Here is a 15444-nt window from a genome sequence, read left to right as displayed (position 1 = left end):
AAGTTAATAAGAAAAAACAATATACAGAGGTTGTTTATAGGATTTTCTTTTGGGTGTCTGCTTACAGGAACTTAAAAACAAAGAAAAAGTCAAAGTCGTAATCTCTGAAAGTGTCCGCGGCCGCTTACGGGAATGTCCGCTTACGAGAATGTAAAAATACAGAGTTTGTATGAGAGTTTAAACGGGGTCTCAAACAAGGCGGCCGTAAGTAGAGCTGTCCGCTTACAAGAGTGTCGGTTAAGAGAGCTTCGACTGTAATTCGATTTGCACGAATAAAGCAAAGACTCATGGGATTGTTACGTGACTATATATATATATATATATTGCAAACACCAATAATACTTTTCAAAATAACCGGGCTATCTAATAAATGATGTCTCTAGCTCAAGTTTTAACTCAATTTTTCCAATAAGAAGTGCAAAGAGGTACGTTTGATTTGTCAGCCTTATTTCCATGCAAAGACTCGTGGGATTGTCACGTGACTATGTTGTAAACATCCTTCAACTTTCTAAACTGACGAGATTTCCGAAATAAGTGGTGTTTTTACATATTTTGGCTCAAGTTGTTGATAAAAATACAGGAAAAAAGTCATTTTGACTTTCCAGCCTCGGTTTCATGCTGATAGAGATACTCAGAAATTGAATCGTGTGTCATTCCCCCCCGGATGATCGGATCACGTGGCACCCCTTCTAAATTTGTTTCTTACACCAAGAAGAACCTTTGTGCCAATTTTGGTGCTTTCTTCCACTCTGTAAACATTTCGCCTAAAAATGACCTTAAGCCACCTGACTATACGGTATATATGGTAATTCACACCAATGGTTTAGGTCATATTTAGAAAACCGCACACAAATGTGCTCTATCAATGGTTCGCTCTCCAGTAGTTGTTCATTATGTTGTGGTGTCCCCCAGGGAACGATTTTAGGGCCACTACTATTTCTATTATATATAAACGATCTTCCGAATTGTCTCTCAAATTGTGAGCCAAGGATGTACGCAGATGACACCCATCTTACATACGCGAGTGACAACACAGACAATATTCAGTTACGCCTACACCAAGATCTAGAAAACGTTCACAACTGGCTGAGAGCAAACAAACTTACTCTAAATATGACTAAAACCGAGTTTATACTTATTGGATCTAGGCAGAGGCTTAGTAATCTTACAGGTTCCCCGAAAGCTGCAATAAATGATTTTCAAGTTAGCCAGGTCAAGTCTGCAAAATCACTTGGAGTGATCATCGACGACAGACTTGATTGGAGTAGTCATATCGAGAAATTAACAAAGAAAATTGCTTCTGGGATTGGGGCCTTACAACGAGTAAGGCACCTGGTCCCTCAAGCAACCCCCCAAAAAAAAAAAATTTTAAAAAAACCCCTTTTGCGAACCGAGAAAAGTTTTGGGGAAATGTGGGGTTATTTTGGAAAAAAAAAAAAAAAAAATAAAAAAAAAAGGAGCCCGTGTTTTTACCCTCTCAAAATATGACGGGCACGCTGGTGATTTATTTGAAATTCTAGGATGGAAAAATCTAGCTTGCCAGCAGCAAATTCAAAGAGCCACGAGGTTAAGGTCCTGCACGGGTTGGCTCCAGACTACCTATCATCTAAATTTAAAAAAACGAGAAACCGCGCACAACCTAAGGGACTCTGAAAACAAACTCAATGTTCCATTACCGCACACTAACTATTACAAAAATAGCTTTACGTACAGTGGCGCCACCTTATGGAACAGTCTTCCTATTAACGTAAGACAAGCAGAGTCCCTTGGGCAATTTAAAAAACTAATTGAACAAATACTCTAGGGCACGGCATTCGTGGAAAGCAGCTTTTTATATTTCTACATATATTTTTATATTTCCCCTCTTTCTTGTATATATATTATAATTAGATTGTTGTATTGTAAGCTGATTAATTTGACCGTGTTTTAAATAAAGATTATCCATCCATCCACCACAATTCTATTGTTTAACTCCACCACCACCATTACCAACACCACCACCACCAGAATTCTATTGTTTAACTCCACCATAACCACCACCACCACCACAATTCTATTGTTTAACTCCACCACCACCATTACCACCAACACCACCACCACAATTCTATTGTTTAACTCCACCACCACCAGTACAAACAACACCACCACCCCCCCCCACCACCCCACAATTCTATTGTTTAACTCCACCACCACCATTACCACCAACACCACCACCGTCATTACCACCACCACCACCGCCACAATTCTATTGTTTAACTCCACCACCGTCATTACCACCAACACCACCACCACAATTCTATTCTTTAACTCCACCACCACCATTACCACCAACACCACCACCGTCATTACCACCACCACCACCGCCACAATTCTATTGTTTAACTCCACCACCACCATTACCACCAACACCACCACCACAATTCTATTGTTTAACTCCACCACCACCATTACCACCAACACCACCACCACAATTCTATTGTTTAACTCCACCACCACCATTACCACCAACACCACCACCACAATTCTATTGTTTAACTCCACCACCACCAGTACAAACAACACCACCACCACAATTCTATTGTTTAACTCTACCACCACCATTACCACCAACACCACCGCCAGCACCACCACAATTCTATTGTTTAACTTCACCACCATTCTATTGTTTATCTCCACTACAAGAATTGAATGAAATGCCTTGAATTTAATAATGCTAGGAAAATTTTTGAACCCATACAAATCTGCAGACTGGCAGATTGATCAAACCTGACTAGACCATGAAACATTTGCCGAAGTGCAAAGTATACACCGCCGCCAGAAACCCATAAGGGTTGAAACGTGTAACTCCCTATGATTCGCATTGTACAAAGCATTTGCACATTTGTTTACACTAAGTACCATATTTGGAAAATCACGAAAATAACTAAGTGCCATATTTGGATTAAATTTACGGCGCAAGCTAGCTCGCGCTCGATGGCGTAATCTTGTTTTTGAACAAGCTTGGTTAAATAAAGTTAAATTTGGTTAAATTCTCCTTTTTTATCTTCATGAGGTAGTCTGGAGAACTTTGCTTCGTTACACTTAATAAATTTCTTTAGTTTCTGTAAGAATTTACGGCGTTTAGGTCGAAATTCAAGCAACTTACCGCAAAACCAAAAATTATGTTGCGTGTGTCATAACGTGTATAAAGCATTCGCGTACAAATTGTTTGTGTTTCCAAATATGGTACTTAGCAAAATGAATATTCAAACGCTGTGCGCACGCTTTACACGTTTCAACCCTTATGGGTTTCTGCCGCCGCGAACTTGATTGGCACTCACAATTAAACACACATTTTCCCTGATTTTCAGGCTCAGAACTAATTGTCACTACAACAGTCTGATTAACATTGCAAGCGAGCAAGAGAAAATAACTTGAAGCGAGCTATTGTGTGCGACCGGACTTCCGGTAATGATGTCACAAATTTGCTAGACCCAGATCTTTTTGAACGGGTTCTTCATCTCAGTCATGGTTTTCACAGGAGCAATTTTCCATGATTTTGAAAATTCATAAAAACGCGGTTTTAACCGAAAGCAAAATTTTTAGACATCATAAACTATCAGGGAAATGTCAATATCTTTTTCGTTTTTAAAACAGTTTTTGGGACAGGGGCACTTTATATTTTTGCTCTGATAAATGCAGTACTTCATCAGGGGTGGCACTTAAAATGACAGAGGTGCATGCATCACCTCCATGTTATTACAAATATGCCTTCAGCTGTTGTGTTGAACTGTCATTTTATCTTTTAATTAATATTAATTAAAATGTGAAGTTTTCAAAATCAAAAGTAGCAAATTTAGTCATTTTTAAGTCGTGAATGCAAAGAACGACTTATAGCGGACTGCTTCAATTAAATTTGTGTAAACTCCCTTGGTAACCTGGCAATTTTATATTAAGTTTAAATTAAGTTCAAAATGGCGGATGAACGTGAAGGGCTGGTTTCCCGAGTTGTAATGCAAACTTATGGATGTACATCAGGAGAATACGAATATTTTTTCCTTCTGCACTAACTTAGAACGTCAACAAAACACAGCAATTCACTGAGAATATTGGATTATGGGTAGTGTGCAACGCCATAACACCACTTTATTGAAGCAATACTTTAACAATAAACTCCTACAAAATGAGAAAACTAACGAGAATACAAACTAGAGTAAGCCGTGCCAGGGTGGCCAGAAAAAACCTAACCTAAAAAACCCTGTGGGAAAAAATGGATAGGAAATCTGGAGCGGGCCAGGCACGACTTAAGTCCCCCGCCAAGACTACTAACTAACAAATATATTGCAAATATATTGCAAAACTATTTCGCAAATATATTGCGAAACTAAAGAGCAATAGATTTAGAAACTTTCAAGCGATCACTAACAGTGTGTTTAATATATCGGCTTTTAGTGGAAGCACATTTCCAGCCGGCATGCATGTCCAAAAGATCACCAGAAACACTCCTACACGCAGGATTCGAAGCGGCACCAGACTTGATACTATGCGTGCCATAATTAGTAATGTCATCAACAAAAGGACTAACATATTTCCTAAACTCCTGCCTAAGAGTTGTGTACGAAACTCCTTTAGATGCATGAAAATACTCCTTAGACTTAGATTTAACAATACGTCTAACAAGGGGAGCAGATGACTCACTGGACGAAGGAAGAAGCTTGAGTAACCTCTCGGTAATAGCTACTGGGCAAGTAGCCTTATAAGACCTGGCTAATAAGGACGTATGCCCTTCCCTATACTGATCATTTTTGCGTTTCGGAATGAAAACCGACATGTATTCGCTGCAAATAGAGACATCCTTGACTGACAAATTACGAATCTCATCCATACGAAAAAACCCGGCGAAGCCAACTAAAAGGATGAAAAGAAAACGAATAACAGCGAGTGAACTACTACAAATATAATGACCAGCGATCCTCAGGACCGTGTCAACAGATAAAGGCTCTTTGGGCTGAACGGGGCGAGCAAGTTTCCTTCTAGCACCCTCTAAGGATGACTTAACAAGGGGGTGACTAGTAGGGCATTTTTCAATCCCAGCTAGATTAAGACCCCATCTAATACTGTAAACTACCGACTCTATTGGAGATATCCCCGTATTATTCTTAACTGAATTATTTGTAAGCTCACTAATAAAGAGCGCAATATGTAGAGGCTTTGCGGGAATAACTTGAACCCCGATCTTAGAAGCTGCCCAGTCACGCCACTTCAGCCAGCCTGATCTGTATTTCTGCAAGGTGGAGGGAGCCTTGGACTCTAACTGCAAGTCAAGAAGGCCTGGAACAATCCTACGCAAAGATGGGTCGGACAAAGAATTTGCTTCAAGCCAAATCCCGGATTGTAGAACATCTAAAAAAGAAAATATAAGTAAGCAAGAAAGACGTATAACAACGTAATATACAGAAAATAAAAATAGCAAGAAGCATAAAACACAGCCAATTATCCTTCGAAAACACAACTTGTACTAAAAAATATCAATACGGAGGCCGAGCTTCGCACCCAAGTGATGCTGCCAAATCAGGCAAAACACAAACAAATAGCAAACATGGCATAAAACAATCGGAGAACAAACTACGCGCCAAAATGACGCTGCCAAATCAGGCAAAAAACACAAATCAAAACAACGCGATCAGCGTAGCGCTTAGAGATAAGCTACCTAGTGGAAAATAAATATGCAAGACAGAGCTCACCTAAAATCTACCCTCAAAGCTAACATTTTGAATTTGGGGCAACCGCTGAAGGCCGAGGGATGCGACCTGTAAATTTGTTTCTGGCCAGGACCTTCCAACAAGAGGTCTTCTATACATGGAAGCTCAAACACATCCCTAACGAAAGACTGGGAACTGGGAAGGGCTGTCGTGCAAAAAAGGCCAGAAATAGGCTGAAGGCCATTGCGGAACGATCAAAGTACCGTAACCAGAGCAGGAAGAGAGAGCTCTAACAGAAGGCACAATGGCGCTCACTGGAGGGCAGATCCAGTTGTTCTCGTTTTGCCAATCTTGAGCGAAAGCATCAACGCCGCTGCAGCCAGGGGAGGCAAATTTAGAGTTGAACCTTGGAAGCTGGGCGTTGTAGTAGGAAGCAAAGCGATCAATCGTGTGCGGGCCCCATTTGGCGTCAATAACTTGGAATACAGAAGGATTGACGGACCAGTCATCCTTGTCGACATATCGACTGAGAAGATCTGCTTTTTCATTAAGCGACCTTGGGATCCACTGCGCTTCTAGGACGATGCTGTTGGAAAGACAGAGGTTAAAAATGTCCATAGCAATTGCCTGAAGATAAATTTTGGAGCTTCCAATAGCAACTATTCTGGCGGCGCCTTGATTATCGGTAAATATCTTGACTCTCTTGTGTTTCAATTGAGCAACGTAAGAAAGCAGCACATAATAAATGGCTTTCAGTTCGCGGAACGTCGAGCTCTGGCCGATATCCTCAGTTTCCCACATGCCCCTTACAACGGTGCCGTCTAGAGTTGCTGAATATCCCCCAAAAGCTACGTCACTTGCGTCGGAAAACACAACAGTATGTGTTGCTAATGGCGGTCTTATAGAATAACCGTTCAGGCAATCGATGTTGCAGTACCAAAATTTTAGCTCTTGCTGTAGACTGGGAGGAAAATGAATTACGCTGTCCCACGCAGACCTGGTTTCTATGGCGAAGTACATCTGCCTAGTCAGAAGACGAGCAATTGGGCCGACTGCTAATGCAACTGATATGATAGAACCCGCTATTCTAGCCAACTCGCGGAATGAAGAATACCCGGCCTGAATTGCAGAATCTAGCAAGCCCTTAAGCTTGGAGACTTTCTTTTCGGGAATTTGGAAAGACATTGAAATAGTATCGATGACGAAACCAAGCCATTCGCCAATTTGCATAGGGGACCAATGTGACTTTTCCTCATTACAAAGAAGACCGGAAGAAGAAAGCTCTTTGCGTTGAATTAAGCTAGCTGCTGAGGCGGAACAATTGTCAGGTAGACTTCCAAAACCATCGTCTAGATAAATGAAACTGTTGTGCCCCATAGAACGCCAACGCTTAACTAACGGGCGCATTAACTTAGTAAAACAAAAGCAGGCACTACTAAGGCCAAAAGGAAGAACTGTAAAAGTAAAATATCTGACAACGCCGGAAAAAGGCCAAGCAAACCCGAGATACTTTTGGTGGTCAAGACAAATGTCAACATGATGGTAGCCTGACTTGAGGTCCCAAGTGAAAAACCAGTGCCCTTCGTCTAGAACTTGAGAAAGCGAGCGGAGGTCTTCGTATTTGAATTTAGGTTTAACTAAATAGTTGTTGACATGCCTAAGATCAATAACCAAGCGCAACTTCTTTCCTTCGGCTACTGTTAAAGGGTTCACGCAGAACGGAGGAACTTCATGCTCAACAATACAACCATTACTAAGAAGCTCACTTATTGCTTCGGCCACAAATTCCGGATGCTGAAGAGCCGATCTATTTTTCTTTAAGCAACACTGTGCAGGGTACTCCGCAAATGGTAACCTGTAACCGCGCCTAATCATGTCAAGCACAAAATCTGGTGCGTCTAAAGTTTCAACCCAGAAGTGAAGTGAGGACTTCAAGCGACCCTTAACGCCATTGCTACCACCCTTAACACTGAATTCATCGCTACTACAAGACAATAAATGCATTAAATCACACTCAACTTGAGCTTCGGCATCATCTGTAATCAATGAACCGCCATCTAGTCAATCACGGCGAGCGTTGCTTTTTGAAGTGTCCGCGGTTTTCGTGCAGGAGGCACTCAAATGACCATAATCCCCACACTGAAAACAAAAAAGGCAATAAAGAACGAACATTAAAATAATATCCGCAACATAAAAATAAAAAGTAGTGGTGTATCGTGTGGCGTCTTTAGACCCGAAGGAAGAACACAAACTGACAACGGCGTAATTATATGAAACGCAATTAACAGCTATGACGTAACCTGAAACACCTCATTGTGAAAAACACAATGAGAATATGAAATACAGATCGTGCAGAAAGCAAATATCTGCTAAACTACGTACCGCAGATATTTTTATATTCTGCACTAACTTAGAACGTCAACAAAACACAGCAATTCACTGAGAATATTGGATTATGGGTAGTGTGCAACGCCATAATCGACGAAGTAAAGAACAAAGATAGTATAGCGAAAAAGTGCTAAATACTTATCTTAAAACAAGGGCCCAATCGACGAGCTGGCCTAGCCTCAAAACGAGAAGCCAAATCGCTTGACGAATTTCTTGGGGAAGAAGCAGCTCGGAATGCAGAAGTGGAACTATTTCCTTTCTCGACAAGACGGACACGTCGACGCTTTTCCTTATTCACTTTCCTCTCGGCTCTCCTCTCGGCCCGGTAAATTCTCTTCTCGTCGTCGGAGTCCGAGGCGAGCTCATCAGACAAATATTCGTTGACGGTCGCCCATCCAAACTCACTCTTGTCGGCTAATTTAATTGCTTTAATACGCTTCGAGACCAACTCAGTACCTGCTTCAACGGCGACTTTTACTTTTTCGTAGGATTTGTGTTTGAGAGCATCAGAAGCTTCGTCCAGCTTATCCAGAACTTGGAGAGAGTGGTCTAGCTGCTGCTGATTTCCTTTTCTCTTGCAGGTATACTGCTCGCGGCGAGCTTTCTTAACGGCTTGTTCGACGGACGAGCTGTTTTGCTCGGAAAATCGCTTTGCGAAATCACTGAGACGAGATTCGATAACCTGCGTAAGGTTATCAGTTAAAGAGCTGATGGATTCGGAAACGGTAGATTGAATGACGGAACTAACGGAAGGATCCAGCGCTCCAGAAGATGACCTGCCACGTGCTCTGGCTTCTTCTGAGTCAGACATGATAAAAAAGTAGTGGTGTATCGTGTGGCGTCTTTAGACCCGAAGGAAGAACACAAACTGACAACGGCGTATTTATATGAAACGCAATTAACAGCTATGACGTAACCTGAAACACCTCATTGTGAAAAACACAATGAGAATATGAAATACAGATCGTGCAGAAAGCAAATATCTGCTAAACTACGTACCGCAGATATTTTTATATTTCTGGAAGGAATTTTTCTAGTGAGGCCAGTGCTCGAATCCACATTTACACACAATGCAATGGAAAAGATGGCCAATGCAAGGAAGCAAGAAACTTGCACGCCGAACAATAGCTTATTTTGAAAGTCCGCGGATATGAAATTATCTTCCATTGAAATGCAATCAAATAGTGGGTAAGTAATAAATCACCCTAAATAAGGCAGTATTTTCCGCTATGTAAACATATCAGGTTTTGCGCATGCGCGTGAGGACTGGACAGAATCATACACGTGTGCTTGGACTGATCTGTACTCGTTAGATACACTGTTAGATAGAATAAAGGTTAGCTTCAGCACACTTGGAATATCTTTACATGGTGTCAGAAGCGGGATTGTGAAGTAACCAAACATACCATTTAGCTCGATACACTGGAGAAGGTGGAAGAGTGAAGGATTTCCGAACGACACGCGTACGATTGATTCTGACAAGAAGACAACATGGCCGCCAGCGCCTCATTCATTGACAAGGGTCCAACCATGGACTGGAGTACGGATGAAAACCTATACTCACGCTTCAAAATGTGGAAACAACGCTGTGAACTACTCTTTACGGGGCCGATGGCCAAAATTGACGAAGAAATCCAGTGTAAGCACCTTCTTTACTGGGCCGGTGAGCACGGCTTGGAGCTGTTCAACAGCTGGGGCCTCTCGGCAGACGAACAAAAGAAACTCGAAAACTACTGGAATAAATTCGAAAACTACGTGAAACCCCACTCAAACGAGTTGATCGCCGCTTGGGAACTTCATAATCTTCGACAAGGTACACTATCGTTGGAAGAATTTATTGCAAAGCTTAGAATCCTTGTCAAAGAAGCAAACTATCCATCGGATCATCATGATCGATTTTTGAGAGACTTCCTTGTACTCGGCATGAATGCAGACCATGTCAGAAAGGAGTGTTTCAAAGAAGGAAATGCTCTAACATTTAGCAAAGCTAGAGAAATGGCAAAAGCAGACGAATCAGCAGACAAGCAGCTTAAGCTAATGAACCCAGTGTCAGCAGTACACCCTGTTAGCTCAACGATGAGAAACCAATTCCCAAGCGACCAGCTGAATCCAGTAGCCGGCGAATCAAAGCAAAACCCAAAAGGCAACAAGTCAGGAAAAGCGCAACTCTGCAGGAATTGTGGTTGGGGTCCTCACTCTCGTGAACAGTGCCCAGCAAGAAATGCAACATGTCATTACTGCCAAAAGGTGGGACACCTTGCTAAGGTATGCATTTCAAAACTTAAAAAGAAGAATGTGCATGAAATTGAAGCTACTAGTAATAACAATGCCCTAGCTGAGTCAGAGCCTACCCAATCATTAGGTGATTATGTGTTCCTGGGCCTAATTGAAGCAACACCTCTGGCCATGAATGTAAATGTTGTATCCTGTAGAGAGAAGGCTCTGCTAGAAGTCTCCTTGGCATTGAAGCCAGAAGGAAAACAAATGAATGCACTTTGTAAGATAGACTCAGGGGCTGAAACAAACATTATACCTAAGTCCCTATACCAGCAACTAAGCCCTGAGACACTAAGCTTACAACAACCTACAGTGAAGTTAACTGCTTATGGTGGAGCCGAGATCCCAAATCTTGGATCTTGCCAAATATATGTGAAGGGTCCTAACAATCCCAACCCCAGAGTCATCCAAGCAGAAGTTGTTGACGTTGATGGTCCTGTCATAATTGGTAACATGTCTGCACAAGATCTAAACCTCCTAAAGCTCAACTGGCCAGTCACAGCCAGCACAAATGCAACTACCCAGAATGTTGTGCAAAGTGAAAAGCCAATGCCCAATGTACATACTGTTAAACTATTTGACATCAGAGGCAAGCAACACCCTTTTCCACTGACAAAAGACTATCTGTTGAAAGAATATCAGGATGTCTTTACAGGAATTGGCTGCTTCCCAGGACCCCCATACCATATCGAAACTAACCCTGACGTTCCCCCAGTACAGCATGCCTCAAGGCAGGTTCCAGTACAACTACAGCAAGCCTACATAGAAGAGCTAGACCAGTTACAAGCAATCCGTGACATGCCTTCCCCGAAGAACCTTACAGAGCTGCAGTGCTTTTTGGGCATGATTAACTACCTGAATAGGTTCTCACCCATTCTAGCCCAAGTGTCAGAACCTGTGCGACAGCTGATGAAAAAAGATGTACCATTCTTGTGGCAACCGGAACACCAAAGGTCATTCCAGAACCTCAAACAAGCAATCACTGAAGTACCAGTCCTAGCCTATTACGACCCCGAAAAGGAAAACCTTATCCAGTCTGATGCGAGTCTTAAAGGCCTTGGATGTGTCTTGATGCAAGAAGGAAAACCAGTATGCTATGCCAGTCGATCGTTAACTGAAACTGAGTCTCGATACAGTAACATAGAGCGAAAGTTACTTGCTGCCTGTTGGTCGCTTGAAAAGCTTAACCATTACGTGTTTGGTAAGAAGGTGGTCATTGAAACCGACCACAAGCCACTCGAAAGTATCTGGAAGAAGAGCATATCAAGCGCTTCACCGCGTCTTCAGAGGCTCCTACTTAAAATGTCCAAATACAACGTGGAGATCAGGTACATTCAAGAAAAAAGCAACGTGATAGCAGATGCCCTTTCCAGGATTAGCCACATGGAGCCCCCTGTAGCAGACAACGAAGTCCCCGTGGTGGAACTGGACACGATATCTCGAACACTGCCAGCCAGCCCTGCCAAACTAGATGAAATACGAGAGTGCACTGATCAAGATGTTGTACTCAGTCACTTAAAAGATGTCGTGCATCATGGATGGCCAGAATATCCAAATGAATGCCCACAAGACTTGAAAGAGTTCTGGAACTTCAGAGAGGACCTGAGTGTTGAAAATGGCCTCATTCTTAAGGGACACAAACTCGTAATTCCCAGTAAGCTACGCCCACAGATGTTACAAATCATACACCAAGGACATATGGGAACGGAGAAATGTCTCCTGAGAGCAAGGGAAAGCCTGTTTTGGCCAGGCATATCAAGAGACATTAAAGAGATGACAGAGAACTGTCCGACATGCACACAGTTTTCCAAACAGCAACCAAAAGAAGCATTGCATCCACACAATGTACCCAGTTATCCATGGCAGAAGCTTGGATGTGATCTGTTCGACTATCGAGGTGCCGAATACTTAATAGTCGCAGACTATTACAGCAAATACCCCATAATTAGAAAGTTGAGCTCCACGACATCTGCTGCAATAATCAACCACCTCAAATCAATCTTTGCAGAACACGGCATACCAGAAACCCTGGTATCTGACAATGGCCCTCAATACAGCAGCAGGGAATTTGCAGCGTTCTGTGACCAATGGGGTATCAATCACATTACTAGCTCACCAGTGTATCCAAAGAGCAATGGATTTATCGAAAGGATGGTACAAACCGTAAAGAACCTTCTAAGGAAGTCCGAGGCTGCAGGGCAAGACCCATATCTTGCACTCTTATCATACCGGGCCACGCCTGTTGACAGCAACTTACCATCACCAGCCAAGTTGCTGAACAATAGAGAATATTGCACACAATTACCCAGCAGTGGACGACTCCAACGGTCACAAACGAAAGAATGCCACCAAGATCAGCTGCAGCACCGCCAAGATGTTCAGAAACTGCAGCATGATGGCAAGTCCACTCGTGAGCTACAAAAGCTAGTACCAGGCCAACCAGTATCGGTGTTTCAACCAAACACCAAGACCTGGACTCCCGCGCAAGTGAAAGAGGAAACGAACCACCCAAGATCCTACATTGTAGAGACAAACAGTGGTTCTGAACTAAGGCGCAACAGAATACAGCTAAAACCGTCAGGCCGAGTACCAGCAAGCTTTGAAGGGCAACTGCTCTCTAACCAAGACAACTCACCACAGTCCAGTGCACCTACATCTACATCCCACCCAGTCCCGTCACCAGGATCACCACAGACACCCCAGAAACCAGCTACAGCTGCTGAGGGAAGTCCCGACCAGCATTTGACAACCAGAAGTGGTCGCGTTGTAAAGAAGCCATTAAGGCTAGACCTTTAAACTTTGTTAACCAGAACAACTCAGCTTAGCCGTCTGAGAACTTTGTTACGTTGGGTTTTAGTTTGAACAATACTTGTGTTGTTTAGGTTCGAATTTATAGGCCAAGTTAGTTTCTTTCACCCGGCAAAGTTTTCAGGGTGGAGATGTAAACATATCAGGTTTTGCGCATGCGCGTGAGGACTGGACAGAATCATACACGTGTGCTTGGACTGATCTGTACTCGTTAGATACACTGTTAGATAGAATAAAGGTTAGCTTCAGCACACTTGGAATATCTTTACACGCTACAAATTAGTCTCACTCAGCAAGATTAAACTGATGCGTTTGGAAACAATTAGAGATATCTATAGTTGGCTTGCTTTGTCTTTCGGTCGATCATTCATTTGCACGTTCGTCAAGTTTTTGTATCTCGTAATATTTTATATTCGTTGTCACACTCTCGTTAACGAAGTTCCCAAGTACATCTATCTCATGACTTAAAGTTAAATCAAAATTTCCTCTGGCATTCGTAGCTCATTAGGTAGCAAGCCTTATCATGTTATGTGAATGATAAATTTGCTCTGCTTTTGAAGGCAAAACTACATTTGTAAACATAGTATTATGCATCAAACCCTTACAATTATTTTTTCTTCATACACATGGTCTGTCAAAAAAGGGACATATTAGTTCAACTGTGGTAATTGTAGTTCTCCAGGGGTGTATCATTGCACTCAGGTAATTTTTTGCTTTGTCAACATCCACTGAGTGCTATGGGGTAGACATTCAAAGAAATACTGAGAGAGTACTATTGTTAGCAGCTATTAATTTTAACGATTTTTTCTGAGCAAGATTTAGCGACTATATAGGGATTTTCCAAAAACTTCAAAAAATAGTAAATATATCGTGTAAACCAGCTTTTACTGGCTGGTGATTAATATATGGCTAAGAAGAAAATAAATGTTCAGTAAAAGAAAAAGACTACCATATCTTGACATTGAATGAATATAAATTGCATTGCCTAAAAGAACAAAGTTACCAGTATCCATTTTTGTGTTCCATTAGGGTGGGAAGGGGGTACCGGGGAGGTACCGGGGTACTTGAAATTTGACCAAGACAAATTTTAGCAAGTACTAAATTAAGCGATTTTCGCCCAACTCACTAAAAGCGCTAAAATGTAATAGCCACTAATATAACAATAGTAACCTTAAGGTCGATTTCTGTACATGTCCTATGCCTCCCCCCCCCCCTTATCTCAGCCAAAAAGGAACCTGGTTGCATGCCATGCTGATAAATAACAAATTGCTTACACTTAGATGGTTTGTTGTACGTGTTGTCCTATACAGATTTATTTTAACAAGGCACGTAGAATTTTGAATTAATTTATAGATTTGCCAAAACAATATCCTGCAATACAACACATCACTGAACTCTGCATGGGGCTAGGCTGTCAAGAGGTGTGGGCTGGAATGAACATCCTCCTGCCGTAACGTTGTATGAAACACATGATCAGAAAAAGAATTTTATTTCAAATTTACTCTCATATATTTTTCACAAACAGTGAATACTGCTCTCTATAAATTGACTTTTAGCAGACTGTACAGCTTGAAAAATAAAATATTTGGAGTTATTGTTATTGACTGCTGAAAACAAAGAGTAAAAGATAAACAAGCTTTAAGGTTCAGATCCTTTAATCCAACATGGCCACCAGATCTTTGCAGGATGGCTGGCAATGTATAGAGATTATTTAAAAATGAATTAATAAGGCTGATTAAAATGCATTGATGATTTTCGTGGCATGTAAAGGGGTAAAGTAAACTTTTTGGTTGCAAGTAAAGATACCAGAAAAGGAAATAAGCAGCAGTTTTCATTTGTTACATGTATCACGCCTCTAAATTGATAATAAATTATGTTGGCTTTACTGTTTCCTGCCAATTTCAATTCTTAGAAGTCACATGTATGAGGCATCTGTTAGTTTCTTTTAATTATTTGCCTTCTGTCACAGTGTCTGCCATTCTTTAACAGAGAAAAATGTATGTCGAATAATACCACTGTCCTGTATAAAATGGCTGAGCTACCTGGTTATTAATTAAAGAACCCTTTAGCAAATGTGAAACAGTTTGGTGGAAAAAAATCCCTAGCTTCTTTCCATTACCAGCTTCGCAGCATCTTAAGGTACCTCATATCTTGTTACCACTATACGTGTCTCTCTCAGCATTAATTATTTTAAGCTCTGAAATAATCTTCACTTCTTAGCTGCTTAGCTAGAAGGCCTCGATGGACTACTGGATGGTTAGTTTTCAGTTAGAATATGGGGTTATTTATC

General features: G+C 41.6%; 4 protein-coding genes across 4 annotated transcripts in view; 1 reads left to right on the top strand and 3 right to left on the bottom strand.

Annotated features, from left to right (window-relative positions):
* LOC144632709 (protein N-terminal asparagine amidohydrolase-like) overlaps nucleotides 1–15444 on the top strand; it is a 112614-nt gene that overhangs the window by 29514 nt on the left and 67656 nt on the right. The gene's annotated exons all lie outside the window — the stretch shown is intronic.
* LOC144633605 (uncharacterized) lies at nucleotides 1636–2981 on the bottom strand. The gene is made up of 2 exons (XM_078492448.1): nucleotides 2203–2981; nucleotides 1636–2115 (listed from the first exon to the last, which is right to left on the bottom strand). The coding sequence occupies exons 1-2, from the start codon at nucleotides 2656–2658 to the stop codon at nucleotides 1927–1929; spliced, it is 645 nt and encodes a 214-aa protein (XP_078348574.1). The 5' UTR covers nucleotides 2659–2981; the 3' UTR covers nucleotides 1636–1926.
* Nucleotides 4076–5749, bottom strand: LOC144632123 (integrase/recombinase xerD homolog). The gene is made up of 2 exons (XM_078490722.1): nucleotides 5735–5749; nucleotides 4076–5497 (listed from the first exon to the last, which is right to left on the bottom strand). Exons 1-2 carry the CDS (start codon nucleotides 5747–5749, stop codon nucleotides 4364–4366), a joined length of 1149 nt encoding a protein of 382 aa, XP_078346848.1. The 3' UTR covers nucleotides 4076–4363.
* On the bottom strand, nucleotides 8117–9089 carry LOC144632724 (uncharacterized). The gene has a single exon (XM_078491442.1). It carries the CDS (start codon nucleotides 8878–8880, stop codon nucleotides 8200–8202), a length of 681 nt encoding a protein of 226 aa, XP_078347568.1. The 5' UTR covers nucleotides 8881–9089; the 3' UTR covers nucleotides 8117–8199.

This window comes from Oculina patagonica, chromosome 12 (assembly GCF_052425735.1).
Source record: "Oculina patagonica isolate OP01 chromosome 12, crgOcupat, whole genome shotgun sequence".
Classification (NCBI taxonomy): Eukaryota; Metazoa; Cnidaria; class Anthozoa; order Scleractinia; family Oculinidae; genus Oculina; species Oculina patagonica.
Note: the sequence above shows the minus strand (reverse complement) of the source record. Positions and strands in the feature narration are given on the sequence as shown.